The 17,792-nt window shown below is 33.3% G+C and overlaps 1 protein-coding gene across 4 annotated transcripts in view; it reads left to right on the top strand.

Moving 5' to 3' along the window:
* Positions 1-17,792, top strand: part of LOC149788486 (uncharacterized) — a 73,900-nt gene that overhangs the window by 46,374 nt on the left and 9,734 nt on the right. For 2 of the 4 annotated variants that reach the window (XM_089974477.1, XM_089974479.1), the window contains exons 5-7: positions 2,449-2,682; positions 7,545-7,682; positions 8,815-8,965. In XM_089974477.1, the coding sequence (XP_089830603.1) occupies positions 2,449-2,682; positions 7,545-7,682; positions 8,815-8,921 (479 nt within the window). In that variant the 3' untranslated portion in view covers positions 8,922-8,965. The remainder of the gene's footprint in view (positions 1-2,448; positions 2,683-7,544; positions 7,683-8,814; positions 8,966-17,792) is intronic. The other 2 variants (XM_089974478.1, XM_089974480.1) reach the window with 2 other exon arrangements.

Genomic DNA, 17,792 nt, shown 5'->3' with positions numbered 1-17,792 from the left:
TGTCTTAAAATGTATTAATTTAATGGATTTTAATATTTATATATTAAATATGAAGAAGTCATTTAATATAAATCAAGTTGACATACAGTACTCACAACTCACATATCAGTAAAGTTGACATACAGTACTCACAACTCACATATCAGTAAAGTTGACATACAGTACTCACAACTCACATATCAGTAAAGTTCACATACAGTACTCAAAACTCACATGTCAGTAAAGTTCACATACAGTACTCAGAATTTATGTGTCAATAAAGTTGACACAATTCACATACAGTTAAAGGTATCATAATGTATTCACAATTTACATATTAGTAAAGTTGACATAAGGTACTCACAATTCGTGTATCAATAAAGTTGAAATATTCCTTCCCTTTTGAGGTAAGAACATGTGTATTCATCCATTGCTGACACTAACAAGCTAAAAATTGCTGGCTAGAGTTACAAAATGCTGGAGTAAAACCCATCAAATATTAATTCTGCAAGATAGCAATTTTAAATGTCACCATAAAATTCTTGTTGATAGCACAGGAATTGACCGAATATAACCCTGTATTGTCTGCTGATAAAAATAAAACAGCATCTCGCATTTGCACTGTGATTACTTGAACAAAAGACAACAAAAAAAAAGAAATTGGAATGACCAATTTGTGCAATTTAATAGACGCTTCAGATTAGTTTCGAATGTTTAGTTGCAAGAGGGATATATCTAGAACACATGATTGTGAAATCCCCACTTCAGTTGAAAGATTTGCGTAGCATATTTAAATTTATGTGGGCACTATCACACAAACAGTAAAGATTGGATGCAAATTTTCATGAATCATGCATGTTTTGTTTACAAGAAAGGTAGAAATTACTGCTTTGACTCGTGTACATTATCACTGTTGTGGACTGCCATTTCACTTGGTTGAAGAGTGATGGTATCCCTGCCATTTCACTTAGTTGAGGAGAGATGGTAGCCCTATCATTTTATTAGGTTGAAGAGCAGTGGTAACCATGCCATTTTGCTTCAGTGATGGTAGACCTGCCACTTCACTTCAGTGAAGAGCGATGGTAGCCCAGCATTTCACTTAGTTGAAGACCACTAGTAGCCCTGCCACTTCACTTTAGTGAAGAGCGATGGTAGCCCAGCATTTCACTTAGTTGAAGACAAGTGTTAGCCCTGCCACTTCACTTCATTAAAGAGCAGTGGTAGCCCTGCCATTTCAGTTGATAGAAGAGCAGTTGTAGCTTTGCTGTTTCAATTCATTGAAGAGTGTTGATATCCCTGCCATTTCACTTCATGGGAGAGTGTTGATATCCCTGCCATTTCATTCATTGAAGAGTGTTGATATCCCTGCCATTTCACTTCATGGGAGAGTGTTGATATCCCTGCCATTTTACTTCATGGAAGAGTTTTGATATCCCTGCAGTTTCACTTGGTTAAAGAGCAATGGTAGCCTTGTCATTTTATTTGGTTGAAGAGCATTGGTAGCAGTGTCATTGAAGAATGATGGTATCCTTGCCGTTTCACATGGTTGAAGAGGAATGATAACCCTGCCATGTAACTTGATTGTTTAGACATGTGAATTTACATATTTATAATCAAGAAATTGCACAACTAGTTGAGTCAATTTTAGCATTCCTAGGTACCATTGCTCTCCACAGAACTGAATTGCAATCAGCAAAGTTTGACAATTGCAACAACTAGATTGTGCCTGGATTTACCTGATATGTACGGAGGCATAAAAGTAAATATAGAATGAATAAAGCAGTTGTCAGAATAAAGCTGGCTTAGCTGCCTAGTTAATTTGGATCACATGTTAAAGCTCGTGGGCGCTATACCATGACAGTTTTTATTGACTGTTTAAACATTTGAATAGAAACACACATATCACATTTATAATCATTTCACTGAAACTGAATTTAAAAAAATAAAACAAACTCCACTTGATAAGACTTTAAATGATATTTTTGTTGTTACAGTGTTGCCATTTCCCAACATTTTCATTGATTGATATTTCATTGTATATTGTTATATACTGAGAAAATAATTTTGTTTACAAAGTCTACAGATATATAGTTTCTTACTAAAATTTGCAAATTTCCTTATGTTTGTTACAAATTTGTGTGCAATGACAAGATGAGCATTGTATCAAGATTTCATTTACCAGTTTTGGTTATAATTTTTCATGTTGGTCAAATGAGTTTCTTTTTTTTGTCATTAGCAGTTTTTATCTTTTTGCTGTATCTCCTAAATTACTTGCATGAAGGTCTTAAAATGATCAGAGCATCAGCCCCATCTAGGGACTCTTGTTTTTTTTATTACAGTTACACATCAGTGTTTTCAGTAATGAGGTATGCAATTTGCATTAGAATGTACATTCCTAAAGGACAAAAAGTTTCCTTGAAAATTATTTTGAATATAGTTTTCTAAATGGATTTTTGATGATTGTTCCAGGTGATGTCTTTGCAGATGGCATAGATACTTTCATGATGTCGGTTGGTGTTATTGTAGCCATCATAATTGGGGTGATAATATTGGTTGTGATCATTGCTGGCCTGCTCATTTATTGCTGCTGCAAGAAGAGAGCCAGACATCAAGGCCGGAAGTACAGACAAACCCCCAAACCTGATTCAAGTGAGGAGTCCAAAGTGCAAGCATTCACCTCTAACCAATCTGTAGAACCCTCAGGTGAATTAAATAAAGTCATATTTTTTCTGTGTAATCTCATCTTCATAGATTAACCAAGAAACCTCATGTTAACCCACCTTTATACAGGTGGGTTCTCTTCAAGTTGCATTATTTTCAGACCTTCAAATTAGGCATGGCTGCAGTCTAATGTTAATGCAATCGGCACTTATTTATATAGATACTACATTATTTACAGATACATTATTTACAGATACTACATTATTTGGCACTTATTTATATAGATACTACATTATTTACAGATACATTATTTACAGATACTACATTATTTGGCACTTATTTATATAGATACTACATTATTTACAGATACTACATTATTTGGCACTTATTTATATAGATACTACATTATTTGGCACTTATTTATATAGATACTACATTATTTACAGATACATTATTTACAGATACTACATTATTTGGCACTTATTTATATAGATACTACATTATTTACAGATACTACATTATTTGGCACTTATTTATATAGATACTACATTATTTGGCACTCATTTATATAGATACAACATTATTTGGCACTTATTTATGTAGGTACTACATTATTTACAGATACTACATTATTGTAAATTGAATTTTGTGAATTGTGTCCATGTCTTAAGATATTTTAGTGAAATTTATACCAAATCCCTGCCTGATGTCACAGTATGGGAAAATTGACCCAGATTTATATCCTTGTTTGGAGTATGTCTTTTGAAGCACAGAAGATATTTTAGTTACTATGTAACCAAGAATATATATTATTTATACTGGTCACATGCAATAGCCAGACCACCACTTTAAGGTCAAGGCTACAGTAAGTAAGAAAGTAACTCAGATTGATATCCTTGCCTTTTGAAGTTATATTAATGAAATTGTAACCAGTCATATATTTTGATTTTACTGTGTCACATACCATATCCAGCTTCAACCCAAGGTCTAGGTCAAAACTAGTGAAAATGTAACTTAAATCCTTGCTTGGAGCATTCCTTTTGAACCTCTAAACATACTTTAATGAAATTATAACCAGTTATAGTGTGATTAGCCAAAACCATCAACAACCTTCACAACAAGGCCAAGGTCATGGCAAGGGAAAATGTAAGTCAGTGACCTCTTTCCTTATTTGGGCATAACTTTTTTATACTAATTAAGATATTTGAAGGAAACTTTATCCTTTTATATATTTTGAAATGACATTTTCTTGCATAGTCCCCCGTCTCAAGGTCAGGGTCATGAAAAAGGATAAAGTTATTGACTTTTCTTTTGGGCTGTCACTTGTAATCCCCAGATACTTTGATGAAACTTTATACATGTCTGCACCTTTTACTTTCGCTAAGTCCCCAGGTCAAAGGTCAGGGTCTGCAGAGCTGATCAAATCTCATAATCCGTTGCCCTCTGATATTCATTGGGAAAAGTGCCTTTTTCCTATTTTCAGAAAGGCAGCAAAACCTTAAGTTGTTGTTTTAATCACTTTGTCTACCTGTATCTAGCCATTCATGCCCTTGGGCATTAACTTCTACATGCAGTATTGCTTTGGAAGTGAATCAGTTAATGTTAATTAATGAGATACCTATGTTCGTATTTTAGCAGCAAAATGTATGTTATGATCACATTAGAAGTAGCTGTCAAGCAAGCAGATATTTACTGTGTGGATAACACAAGTTTGATAACTTGTTGTAGCAAGGAAAAACTGGATAGTACAAAAATAAGTCTGTAAAATGTCACACACTTGTCAGGATTTAGTAAAGACAATTTTGTAAATATTAATGGACAGAACTGTGGTAGCTTTTAGAGTAAAATGAATAAATTATTTAGTTTGTCATACAGGGCAACACCATTCTTTTTAAAACAAAAATTGTATTCATATCATTAAAGTAGAGAAATTAGAAGAAAATTTAATTTTAATAAAGATAACAGGATTTTTAAATAAACAAGAACACTCTTAGTGTCAGTACTTATAGTTCAGGTCATTACTGGTAATTTAAATTAGAAGTGCCAGGCTTGGTTGTTTGCTCTATTCTGTAGATGCACATTGTCATGGAGGGGGCTTTGGGGTTTGAAGGATGATAGATTTAACTTGCATTGAAATAAAGGATACAATCACTTTCAGTATTTGAATCAATATTTTAAAAATAATAAGAAGGGAGGGTCAAAAAGCTGATGCCCCTTGATGCATCAGTGAACTTAAACTTTGTATTGTATGATATACTCATAAGTTTTTGTTCTTTGTCAATTTTTATTGTCTGTTTATCCTCTTTTGCTCTCCTGTTTATAAGGGTCTCGTGAGCTTAAGGCAGTATGTCCATTGTCTGTCCATCAACATATGCTTTTTACCACACTAGTGTTTGTTGTCTGTCCATCAGTATATGCTTTTTACCACACTAGTGTTTGTTGTCTGTCCATCAGTATATGCTTTTTACCACACTAGTGTTTGTTGTCTGTCCATCAATGTATGCTTTTTACCACATTAGTGTTTATTGTCTGTCCACCAACATTTGCTTCTTTGCTTACTGGATAACATGTTTTGATTCCATTTTGATCAAATTTGAAATATTCAGTAGCTTGATACCCTCAGAATCTGAGAGAAGTTTGAACATGAGCAAGATCTCGGTATGAGGTGATCTTGCATCAGATTGGCTGAGATTGTGAACACTCTAGAGGCCACATAATCTGATCAGATTTTGACAAGATTTAGTATGACAGCTTATGTAATCGAGATATGTGCAGCATCTATGCCCGTCAGTTAGAGATCTTGCATCAGATAGGTGTTTTGTTTATTCAGTTTAATTGTTTATTTGTTAGTTTCATTACATGCTATTATAATGTATCATTGTATGCTGGACTTGACCTTGTCCAAAATTGACTTATTTTCTGCTTGACCTAATTGACTTTTAAAAAAATTTATTTCATTTTATGTAAGCAACTAATAATAGCTTCATTATTCTGTATGTGTATGAACTTAATACAGGAGTTTTATTCAGGTAAACTAGAAGAAGTAAACATGTTTATTTAGGTCAGGGTTTTGGAGATTCCTAAGTTAATTTTACAGGTTATTGTGTTGTAAGTAAACGAGGCTCATTAGATCATTCTGGAAGGTTATTTTGCATTAGGTAATATTTTTTAATAGAAAATGCTAATTGTGACCCAAGGTCAGGTAGAGAACTGTATATTTTGTGATTGTGAGGATTTGGTCATTTGTACTTTAACATCTAGCACCTTCAAGTTGTATTATGTTGTGACCACTTTGAGCTGAATTTTCTTTTCTTCAAATTATTGAATTCAAGTGATTATTTTCTCTGGAAATACAAAAGTGGTCTGATAAAATTCTTGGATAAAGACATTCACTGGAATTTATACTGAATTCAAAAACTGAAATTATATTTCTGTGATTCAACAAAAGACTGTTGACATGTCAACACTTTAATAGCTATAATAGATGTCATCACCTTCAGTTTTTGGATTTATTCTGGAATTGTACTGAATTTTATTCAGGATTTTATATTATTTCGACTTGTGTCTTTAATTCGTGAATTATTTTGGGATTTGATTCACAATACTGTAAGTTCATTTATCTCAGTTTCACTTTGTATTCTAGGGAAATAAATGATTTGTTAAATTTACAAAACTTGTTGTCTTTCACTCTTTTCTGTTACTTATTTTAAGAGCATAGACATGTAACATAAGCTTGAGTTGATGAAAACTTAAAAGGTCCTATTTCTGTTAAGATTTGGTCTTTAAAATCTTGGATTATGAGCATCACCCATGCATATTGATGAGGTGATCTATTTGGTGTACAAGCTTTTTTCATCAATATTTTGGGTATATTCATTTGTGAGTCACATTAAGGCATAATACTCAGGTGATCTTGCATTTAATTGACTGAGTTTGTGAACATTCTAGAGGACATATTTCTCATCTGATTTTGACTAGGATTGCTATGTAAGCTTGTATTATCATGAGCTATACCTGTGATAAAATTGAAACATCAAACGTGAAAAACTGGTTTACTCACATGCCATAGTCGTGTTTAGATAAATATGATTTTCAATGATCTTAAAAAGAAAATCTTAAAAAATAAGCAGAGAGAGAAATGTTTTGACCACCACTATATCTGTCCTGTGCTTGTAGTCTGTACCAACAGTTAGCAGTCCTGCTTTTTAACCCATGTAAAACTATCCTTGAGGCAGGTTATACAGCTGCTTATCATAGGGCTATTAAAAGGTAAGTTGGTCACACATAAGCATTTCACATATTACTTAATTAGCTGAAAACAGCCTGGGTGAAGCTGTGTTAATTCCCTTCAAAACTGATGTGAACAGCCCATTTGGCTGATTTGCACAGGCAAAGTGGAACAACCCACCCAATTCATTTGAAGCTATAGGCAGATCTCAGAGATGCATGTTGAAAAGCAAAGGTTATTAAACACCATTTGTATTAGAATCAGATTTCACTCCATCTGTAAGAACATTGGTATTCAGAAAACAATACAAGTAAAAGTAAAATATCAAAATGCAGCTCTGATTCAGTGAAGTATGAGCCATCTGCAAAATTGAGCAAAGCCCAGCAAAACAGAATTTATTGTTTGCAGACACTTTAATTAGTCATTCTGAAATATAAGACATCTTGTTAACACAGCAATACCACACAGCATATTTGAAACATAAGAAAGAAGATACATTACACTAGCAATAAAAGACAGTGTAGCAACTATGTGTTTCAAGTTTTTCAGTCCCTCTTTAGTTTTATTAGATGTGTGAATTTGGTATTGACAAGCTGACATGTATCAACTGCATAGGTGAGTAATGTCAGACCAACTTGAATCTCATGTTTTCATTTCCTATTAATTTTTTTGGTAGCACCTCCATTTCCAAGTGTCCCTGAATTCAATGCTAGTTTCCATGGTAACCAAGGATGTACAGTGGGCCAGCCTCCACCTGTTTATACTGAACATCCCCCACCATATTCTACTCCAGTGTTTGATCACAGGATGAAAGGTTGGTACAGGAGTTTAAGCTATTATTATTTTGTAGAAAAGCATCCTACATGCCTAACATACTTGCATTCATCAGCACTGAAGTAATTTTGACAGAAAATCATTGCTACCTGTTCCAAAAGCATCCTACTAATACTACAGCTCTGTGGTCTTAAATTAAGCAAAAGAAAATAGCGAAAAACCAACAAGTTTTGCAAAATTGAACAAATAATTTATTTCCCTAGAATACAAAGTGAAAAATGTAAAAAGATCTCACTGTGTTGCAAAATGAATCCCAAATAATCCTAGAATTTTGAACTCATGTCCTAATGATTAAAGTTCTGAACAAACTTTAGTGGTATTTTAAAATAAATAATCCAACACTGGAAGTGTTGATGCGCCTACAGTGACCCAAATCATGATGATGTGCCAGGTCTTTTGTTGGATCACAGTAATACAATCCAAGAATATATTCTTATTCGAATTTCACTGTTAATCCAAGATGTTATTTTTGAAGAGCACTTTGTATTTTCAGAGAAGAATCACTTGAATTAAATAATTTGAATAAATAAATTACTGGTCACAGCAATAGTACAAGATCTTACAGCATCAGTGAATAATTTCTAGAAAAAGATGATTTAATCCTTTACTTGACTCCAGTCACTATTAGCAGTGTCTAAACAAAACTATTACCTAATGGAAAATAACATTGTAGAAGGCTCCTAATGCTTACAAAATAAAATCTTAGTTATAATTAGAAGTCTATTACAAAATTTATAATATAAAATGTAATAAACAACAGGTTGCTCCTGAACAAAAATAGTGCATATCTGATCTGAAATCAGATCTGATCTGATCATGCCATGGACCAGGTTGCAATGATTTTCTGATCTGATCATGCCATGATGGATGATTGAAAATCTTGTCTCTGTATCTCCTGAATGGATGGTCATATCAACATGGAGTTTTCACCACAATCTTTTAAATGGTATCTAGATTGTCTTAAATGATTGGTGCCGATCTTACTTCCACTATGGCTACCACAGTAGCTAATTTGAAAATGTTATCACTGAAGAATATCAGAGATGGTTTACACACTCAGCAATTAAAAAGAAGAAATGGTCTTGTCTTGAATTGTTGGAAATTCTTTTCAGAGAGTAAAGCACCAGACTGCTCCAGTAGCCTAGAGGTTAGAGCATCTGCCTTGGATGTGGGAGGTCGTAGGTTTGATCCCCAGCCGAGTCATACCAAAGACTTATAAAAATGGTACTAACAGCTGCTTTGCTTGGCACTCAGCATTAAGAGGTTAGTATTAAGAATGGTTGTCCTGGTGTCAGGATAATGTGACTGGGTGGGACATCATGCTACATGTCTGTCACACTGCAGACATTGTAGTGATATAGGTTAAAAATTGTTAAAGCTATGATAAAAATCCAAACCTCACACACACACACACAGAGAGAGTAAAGCGTCATTCTAATGAGGAACTCTTGTTCAACATTTTTGGGCATATTTTCTGAGTGAATCTTTTTAGTTTCAAAGTTTTGCATCAGGAAAACAAGGTGTTTCCTGTCTCAAGATAAACAGCAATAGTTACACATGAAACTAATACTATCATGTCTACCTATCAAACTAGTAATATCAAACCCTAAATATTAAACTAGTAACATCAAGTCCTTCATATTGAATTAGTAACAACAAAGCCTTACACATTAAACTAGTAATATCAAGCCCTGCATGTTAAACCAGTAATATCAAGCCCTACATATTAAACTATCAACATCAAGCCCTACAAATTAAAATTGTAACTTTAAGCCCTACATATTAAACTAGTAACATCAAGCCCTACATGTTAAACTAGTAATATAAAGCCCTACATATTAAACTAGTAACATCAGGTACTGCATATTGAACTAGTAACATCAAGCCCTACTAGCAACATCAGGTCCTGCATGTTGAACTAGTAACATCAAGCCCTACATATTGAACTAGCGACGTCAAGCCCTACATATTAAACTAGTAACATCAGGTCCTGCATATTGAACTAGTAACATCAAGCTCTACACATTAAACTAGTAACATAAAGCCCTACTTATTAAACTAGTAACATAAAGCCCTATATATTAAACTAGTAACATCATGCCCTACATATTAAACTAGTAACATCAAGCCCTACATATTGAACTAGTAACATCAAGCCATACATATTAAACTAGTAACATCAGGTCCTGCATATTGAACTAGTAACATCAAGCCCTACATATCAAACTAGTAACATCAAGCCATACATATTAAACTAGTAACATCAAGCCCTACATATTCAACTAGTAACATCAAGCCCTACATATTAAACTAGTAACATCAAGCCCTACATATTAAACTAGTAACATCAAGCCCTGCTTATTAAACTAGTAACATTAAGCCCTACATATTAAAATAGTAACTTGAAGCCCTACTTATTAAACTAGTAACATCAAGCCTTGCATATTAAACTAGTAACATAAAGCCATATGTATTAAAATAGTAACTTAAAGCCCTACATATTAAACTAGTAACATCAAGTCCTGCATATTGAACTAGTAACATCAAGCCCTACATATTAAACTAGTAACATCAGGTCCTGCATATTGAACTAGTAACATCAAGCCCTACATATTAAACTAATAACATTAAACCTTACTTATTAAACTATTAACATCAGGTCCTGCATATTGAACTAGTAACATCAAGCCCTACATATTAAACTAGTAACATCGGGTCCTGCCTATTGAGCTAGTAACATCAGGTCCTGCATATTAAACTAGTAACATCAAGCCCTACATATTAAACTGGTAACATCAAGCCCTACATATTAAACTAGTAACATCAAGCCCTATATATTAAACTAGTAACATCAAGCCCTACATATTAAACTATTAACATCAGGTCTTGCATATTCAACTAGTAACATCAAACCCTTCATATTAAACTAGTAACTTCAAGCCCTACATATTAAACTAGTAACAATAAGCCCTACATGTTAAACTCGTAACATTTAGCCCTATATATTAAACTAATAACATCAAGTCCTTGATATTGAATTAGTAACATGAAACCTTGCATTTTAAACTAGTAACATCAAGCCCTACATATTAAACTGGTAACATTAAGCCCTACATATTAAACTAGTATCATCAAGCACTACATATTAAACTAGTAACATCAAGTCCTTCATATTGAATTCATTAGTAACATCAGGTCCTGCATATTAAACTAGTAACATCAAGCCCTACACTTTAAACTAGTAACATTAGGCCCTACATATTAAACTAGTGACATCAAGCCCTGCATATTAAACTAGTAACATTAATCCCTACATATTAAAATAGTAACTTGAAGCCCTACTTATTAAACTAGTAACATCAAGCCCTGCATATTAAACTAGTAACATAAAGCCCTACATATTAAACTAGTAACATCAGGTCCTGCATATTGAACTAGTAACATCAAGCCCTATATATTAAACTAGTAACATCAGGTCCTGCATATTGAACTAGTAACATCAAGCCCTACATATTAAACTAGTAACATCAAGCCTTACATATTAAACTATTAACATCAGATCCTGCATATTGAACTAGTAACATCAAGCCCTGCATATTAAACTAGTAACATCAAGCCTTACATATTAAACTATTAACATCAGGTCCTGCATATTGAACTAGTAACATTAAGCCCTATATATTAAACTAGTAACATCAGGTCCTGCATATTGAACTAGTAACATCAAGCCCTACATATTAAACTATTAACATCAGGTCCTGCATATTGAACTAGTAACATCAAGCCCTGCATATTAAACTAGTAACATCAAGCCTTACATATTAAACTATTAACATCAGGTCCTGCATATTGAACTAGTAACATTAAGCCCTACATATTAAACTAATAACATAAAGCCCTACATATTAAACTAGTTACGTCAAGCTCTACATATTAAACTAGTAACATTAAGCTCTACATGTTAAACTCGTAACATTTAGCCCTATATATTAAACTAATAACATCAGGTCCTTGATATTGAATTAGTAACATGAAACCTTGCATATTAAACTAGTAACATCAAGCTCTACATATTAAACTAGTAATATCAGGTCCTACATATTGAATTAGTAACATTAAGCCCTGCTTATTAAACTAGTAACATCAAGCACTACATATTAAACTAGTAACATCAAGTCCTTCATATTGAATTCATTAGTAACATCAGGTCCTGCATATTAAACTAGTAACATCAAGCCCTACATATTAAACTAGCAACCTCAAGCCCTACATTTGAAACTAGTAACAACAAGTCCTACATATTAAACTAGTAACATCAAGCCCTACATATTAAACTAGTAACATCAAGCCCTACTTATTAAACTAGCAACATCAAGCCCTGCATATTAATCTAGTTACATCTAGCCCTACTTATTAAACTAGTAACATAAAGCCATACATATTAAAATAGTAACTTCAAGCCCTACATATTAAACTAGTAACATTAAGCCCTACATATTGAACTATTAACATCAGGTCTTGCATACTGAACTAGTAACATCAAGCCCTACTTATTAAACTAGCAACATCAAATCCTGTATATTAAACTAGTAAAATCAAGTCCTATATATTAAACTAGTAAAATCAAGTCCTATATATTAAACTAGTAATATCAAGCCCTACATATTAAACTAGTAACATCAAGCCCTACATATTGAACTAGTAGCATCAAGCCCTATATATTAAACTAGTAGCATCAAGCCCTATATATTAAACTAGCAACATCAAGCCCTACATGTTAAACTTTTAACATCAAGCCCAGTATATTAAACTAATAACATTAAGCCCTACATATTAAAATAGTAACTTCAAGGCCTATTTATTAAACTAGTAATGTCAAGCCCTACTTATTAAACTATTAACATCAAGCCCTATATATTAAACTAGTAACATCAAGCCCTATATATTAAACTTTTAACATCAAGCCCAGTATATTAAACTAATAACATTAAGCCCTACATATTAAAATAGTAACTTCAAGGCCTATTTATTAAACTAGTAATGTCAAGCCCTACTTATTAAACTATTAACATCAAGCCCTATATATTAAACTAGCAACATCAAGCCCTGCATATTAAACTAATAACCTAAAGCCATACATATTAAAATGGTAACATCAAGCCCTATATATTAAACTAATAACATCAAGCCCTTCATATTAAACTAGTAACATCAGGTCCTGCATATTGAACTAGTAACATCAAGCCCTACATATTAAACTAGTAACATCAAACCCTATATATTAAACTAGTAATATCAAGCACTACATGTTAAACTAGTAACATCAGGCACTACATATTGAACTAGTAACATCAGGTCCTGCATATTGAACTAGTAACATCAAGCCCTACATATTAAACTAGTAACATCAATTCCTTTGTATTGAATTTATTAGTAACATCAGGTCCTACACATTAAACTAGTAATATCAAGCTCTGCATATTAAACTAGTAACTTAAAGCCATACATATTAAAGTAGTAACTTCAGGCCCTACATATTAAACTAGCAACATCAGGTACTGCATATTGAACTAGTAACATCAAGCCCTACATATTGAACTAGTAACATCAAGCCCTACATGTTAAACTAGTAACATCAAGCCCTGTATATTAAACTAGTAACATCAGGTCCTGCATATTAAACTAGTAACATCAAGCCCAACATATTAAACTGGTAACATCAAGCCCTACATATTAAACTAGTAACATCAAGCCCTACATGTTAAACTAGTAACATCAGGTACTGCATATTGAACTAGTAACATCAAGCCCTACATATTGAACTAGTAACATCAAGCCCTACATGTTAAACTAGTAACATCAAGCCCTGTATATTAAACTAGTAACATCAGGTCCTGCATATTAAACTAGTAACATCAAACCCTACATATTAAACTGGTAACATCAAGCCCTACATATTAAACTAGTAACATCAAGCCCTACATATTAAACTAGTAACATCAATTCCTTCCTATTGAATTTATTAGTAACATCAGGTCCTACACATTAAACTAGTAATATCAAGCTCTGCATATTAAACTAGTAACTTAAAGCCATACATATTAAAGTAGTAACTTCATGCCCTACATATTAAACTAGCAACATCAGGTACTGCATATTGAACTAGTAACATCAAGCCCTACATATTGAACTAGTAACATCAAGCCCTACATGTTAAACTAGTAACATCAAGCCCTGTATATTAAACTAGTAACATCAGGTCCTGCATATTAAACTAGTAACATCAAGCCCTACATATTAAACTGGTAACATCAAGCCCTACATATTAAACTAGTAACATCAAGCCCTACATGTTAAACTAGTAACATCAGGTACTGCATATTGAACTAGTAACATCAAGCCCTACATATTGAACTAGTAACATCAAGCCCTACATGTTAAACTAGTAACATCAAGCCCTGTATATTAAACTAGTAACATCAGGTCCTGCATATTAAACTAGTAACATCAAGCCCTACATATTAAACTGGCAACATCAAGCCCTACATATTGAACTAGTAACATCAGGTCCTACATATTAAACTAGTAATATCAAGCCCTACATATTAAACTAGTAACATCAAGCACTACATATTGAACTAGTAGTGTCAGGTCCTGCATATTGAACTAGTAACATCAAGCCCTACATATTGAACTAGTAACATCAAGCCCTATATATTAAACTAGTAACATCAAGCCCTACATATTGCTATGCCAGTCTCACAATTTTATTTTATCTAATTGTTTAGTACAATTATTTAAAATGTTGCGTACCTGTACCGTGTTGCCAGTGATTACGTTGCCTTGAGACGGTCCCTCGTTGAAAGCACATGTCGGCTTTGAATGAGACCGACCGACACTCATTTCATCCATTGTGATGATTATTTTGACTCGTCACTATGTTTCGAGTAACTGTTAGATAATTATGTATTATTAGATGACAATATTTTATTTTGCCTTACATGGTTACGTTGTATTTTAATCAAGTATTGCCTCCCAGAACATGTTCCGCTAGGTTTGTAATGGTGCCATTGTTCGCAGTACTTTAGTTTGCTGAGCGTGAGGTGGTAGTGTTCTCGTTTTTAACCCGTATCGGAGAACCTCGAGTGTCCCCATTGTTTATGTTTGTGTAAACATCCAAGGTTCTCCAAGGGTATAGAGAGTATAAATAAGGCCTCCGTCCTTGCAGACGAGAGACTGACAGCATCGAAGTCACAACCGTCTGTCTCCTTTCGGACCAAAATTCTAAATCCAAATTTTTATCAGTCATGACTACTTTTATTCAGGTAAAAACCATCTCTAAAAGACCGCTTCGGTGGCCTAGTGGTTAGAGCATCCGCCTTGGATGCGGGAGGTCGTGGGTTCGATCCCCGGCCAAGTCATACCAAAGACTTACAAAAATGGTACTAACAGCTGCCTCGCTTGGCGTTCAACATTAAGAGGTTAGTGTTAGGACTGGTCGGCCTGGTGTCAGGATAATGTGACTGGGTGGGACATCGTGCTACATGTCTTCGGCATGATGCCCCAGTGCTAGACACCACTATAAACTGCCACATTGCAGACATCGTAGCATTATGACTGAAAAATTGTTAAAGCTACATTAAAAATCAAAATCACATCACATCTCTGAAAGTGTTATGTTATTACAATATCAAAATTCGGATCTGTCAGGATTTTGATTTATACAAAATTCAGAGTTGTACTGATTTAAAGTTATCCGAATTTCAGATTTGTCCAAGAACTCGGATTTGCCCAGAGTTTGATTTATACAGATTTCGGATTTGCCCAGATTTTGATTTATACAAATTTTGGATTAGTCCAAAATTCAGATTTGCCCAGATTTTGATTTATACAAATTTTGGATTTGCCCAGATTTTGATTTATACAAATTTCAGATTGGTCCAAAATTCAGATTTACCCAGATTTTGATTTATACAAATTTCAGAGCTGTATAAAAATTTGGAAATACCCAGATTTCATTTAAAGGTTTTATTTTTTCAGAATTTCTATAAATAGGGTTAGTACAATCCACCACCAATAGAATTATACTTTGATGTTATAAAAACAATCTTCATTATATCAAATTTAGTTTAAAAACATATTTATGCTAAAATTGTTGTTTCTTAAAATATACATGAACCCTTGTGTATTTAAAATTAATCTTGTTTGGCTTATGTTGTATAGAAAATGTATGATCATGAAGTAAAATTATTATTGTGTATGTCAATGTAATTGTGATCTTGTGAGTATTAGAAAAAGGAAATAAGAGAACACAATAAAAAGTTAAACATAATTTATTCTGTATTTATTTACAACATAAATAGCACACATTTCTTCATTCTTCTCTATAATCTCCTCTGTCATTCTAGCTTTTTATTGTACAGAAATATCAGTACAAACACCACAATCAAAATGCTACATTCATTTCACCTCAAGCCAGTACCAGGTGAACCCAGAATATGTTTTGACTGAAAGAACCATAGGAAACAGTCATAACAATATTAAACTAGTAACATCAAGCCCTACATATTAAACTATTAACATCAGGTCCTGCATATTGAACTAGTAACATCAAGCCCTACATATTAAACTAGTAACATCAAGCCCTACATATTAAACTAGTAACATCAAGCCCTACATGTTAAACTAGTAACATTAGGTCCTGCGTATTGAACTATTAACATCAGGTCCTGCATATTGTACTAGTAACATCAGGTCCTGCATATTGTGCTAGTAACATCAGGTCCTGCATATTAAACTACTAACATCAAGCCCTACATATTAAACTGGTAACATCAAGCCCTACATATTAAACTAGTAACATCAAGCCCTACATATTAAACTGGCAACATCAAGCCCTACATATTAAACTGGTAACATCAGGTCCTACATATTAAACTAGTAATATCAAGCCCTACATATTAAACTAGTAACATCAAGCCCTACATATTAAACTGGCAACATCAAGCCCTACATATTAAACTGGTAACATCAGGTCCTACATATTAAACTAGTAATATCAAGCCCTAGATATTAAACTAGTAACATCAAGCACTACATATTGAACTAGTAGCATCAGGTCCTGCATATTGAACTAGTAACATCAAGCCCTATATATTAAAGTAGTAACATCAAGCCCTATATATTAAATTAGTAACATCAAGCCCAACATATTAAACTAGTAATATCAAGCCCTACAAATTAAACTGGTAACATCAAGCCCTATATATTAAACTCATAACATCAAGCCCTACATATTAAACTAGTAACATCAAGCCCTACATATTAAACTAGTAATATCAAGCCCTACATATTAAACTAGTAACATCAAGCCCTATATATTAAACTAGTAATATCAAGCCCTATATATTAAACTAGTAACATCAAGCCCTACATCTTAAGCTAGTAACTTCAAGCCCTATATATTAAACTAGTAACGTCAAGCCCTCCATGTTAAACTAGTAACATCAAGCCCTACATATTAAACTAGTAACATCAGGTCCTGCATATTGAACTAGTAACATCATGTCCTGCTTATTGAACTAGTAACATCAAGCCCTACATATTAAACTAGTAAGATCAAGAACCAACATATTAAACTAGTAATATCAAGTCCTACATATTAAACTAGTAACATCAGGTCCTGCATATTGAACTAGTAACATCAAGCCCTACATATTAAACTAGTAACATCAAGCCCTGCATATTAAACTAGTAACATCAAGTCCTACATATTGAACTAGTAACATCATGTCCTACATATTGAACTAGTAACATCAAGCCCTACATATTGAACTACAGTAGTCCCCCTCTTATAAGGCCACCCCTAATGCAGCAGGGAAGTGGCCTTATAATGCGGGTGGCTGTTCTAGAGGGGGATGACAAATGTGAATAGTAAATACATATGAAGAAAGTCACAAGTATATTTAATTTTAAATATTTAATATTTTCATTAAAAAATCATATGCATGATGTGAAATAAATGTAAAACAAACTGTGTCATCATTTTCAAAAGAAAGCTATGAATAACCATTGATATAGTTTTAAAACT

This window comes from Sinohyriopsis cumingii, chromosome 11 (genome assembly GCF_028554795.1).
Source record: "Sinohyriopsis cumingii isolate HCF-2022 chromosome 11, ASM2855479v2, whole genome shotgun sequence".
Taxonomy (NCBI): Eukaryota; Metazoa; Mollusca; class Bivalvia; order Unionida; family Unionidae; genus Sinohyriopsis; species Sinohyriopsis cumingii.
Note: the sequence above shows the minus strand (reverse complement) of the source record. Positions and strands in the feature narration are given on the sequence as shown.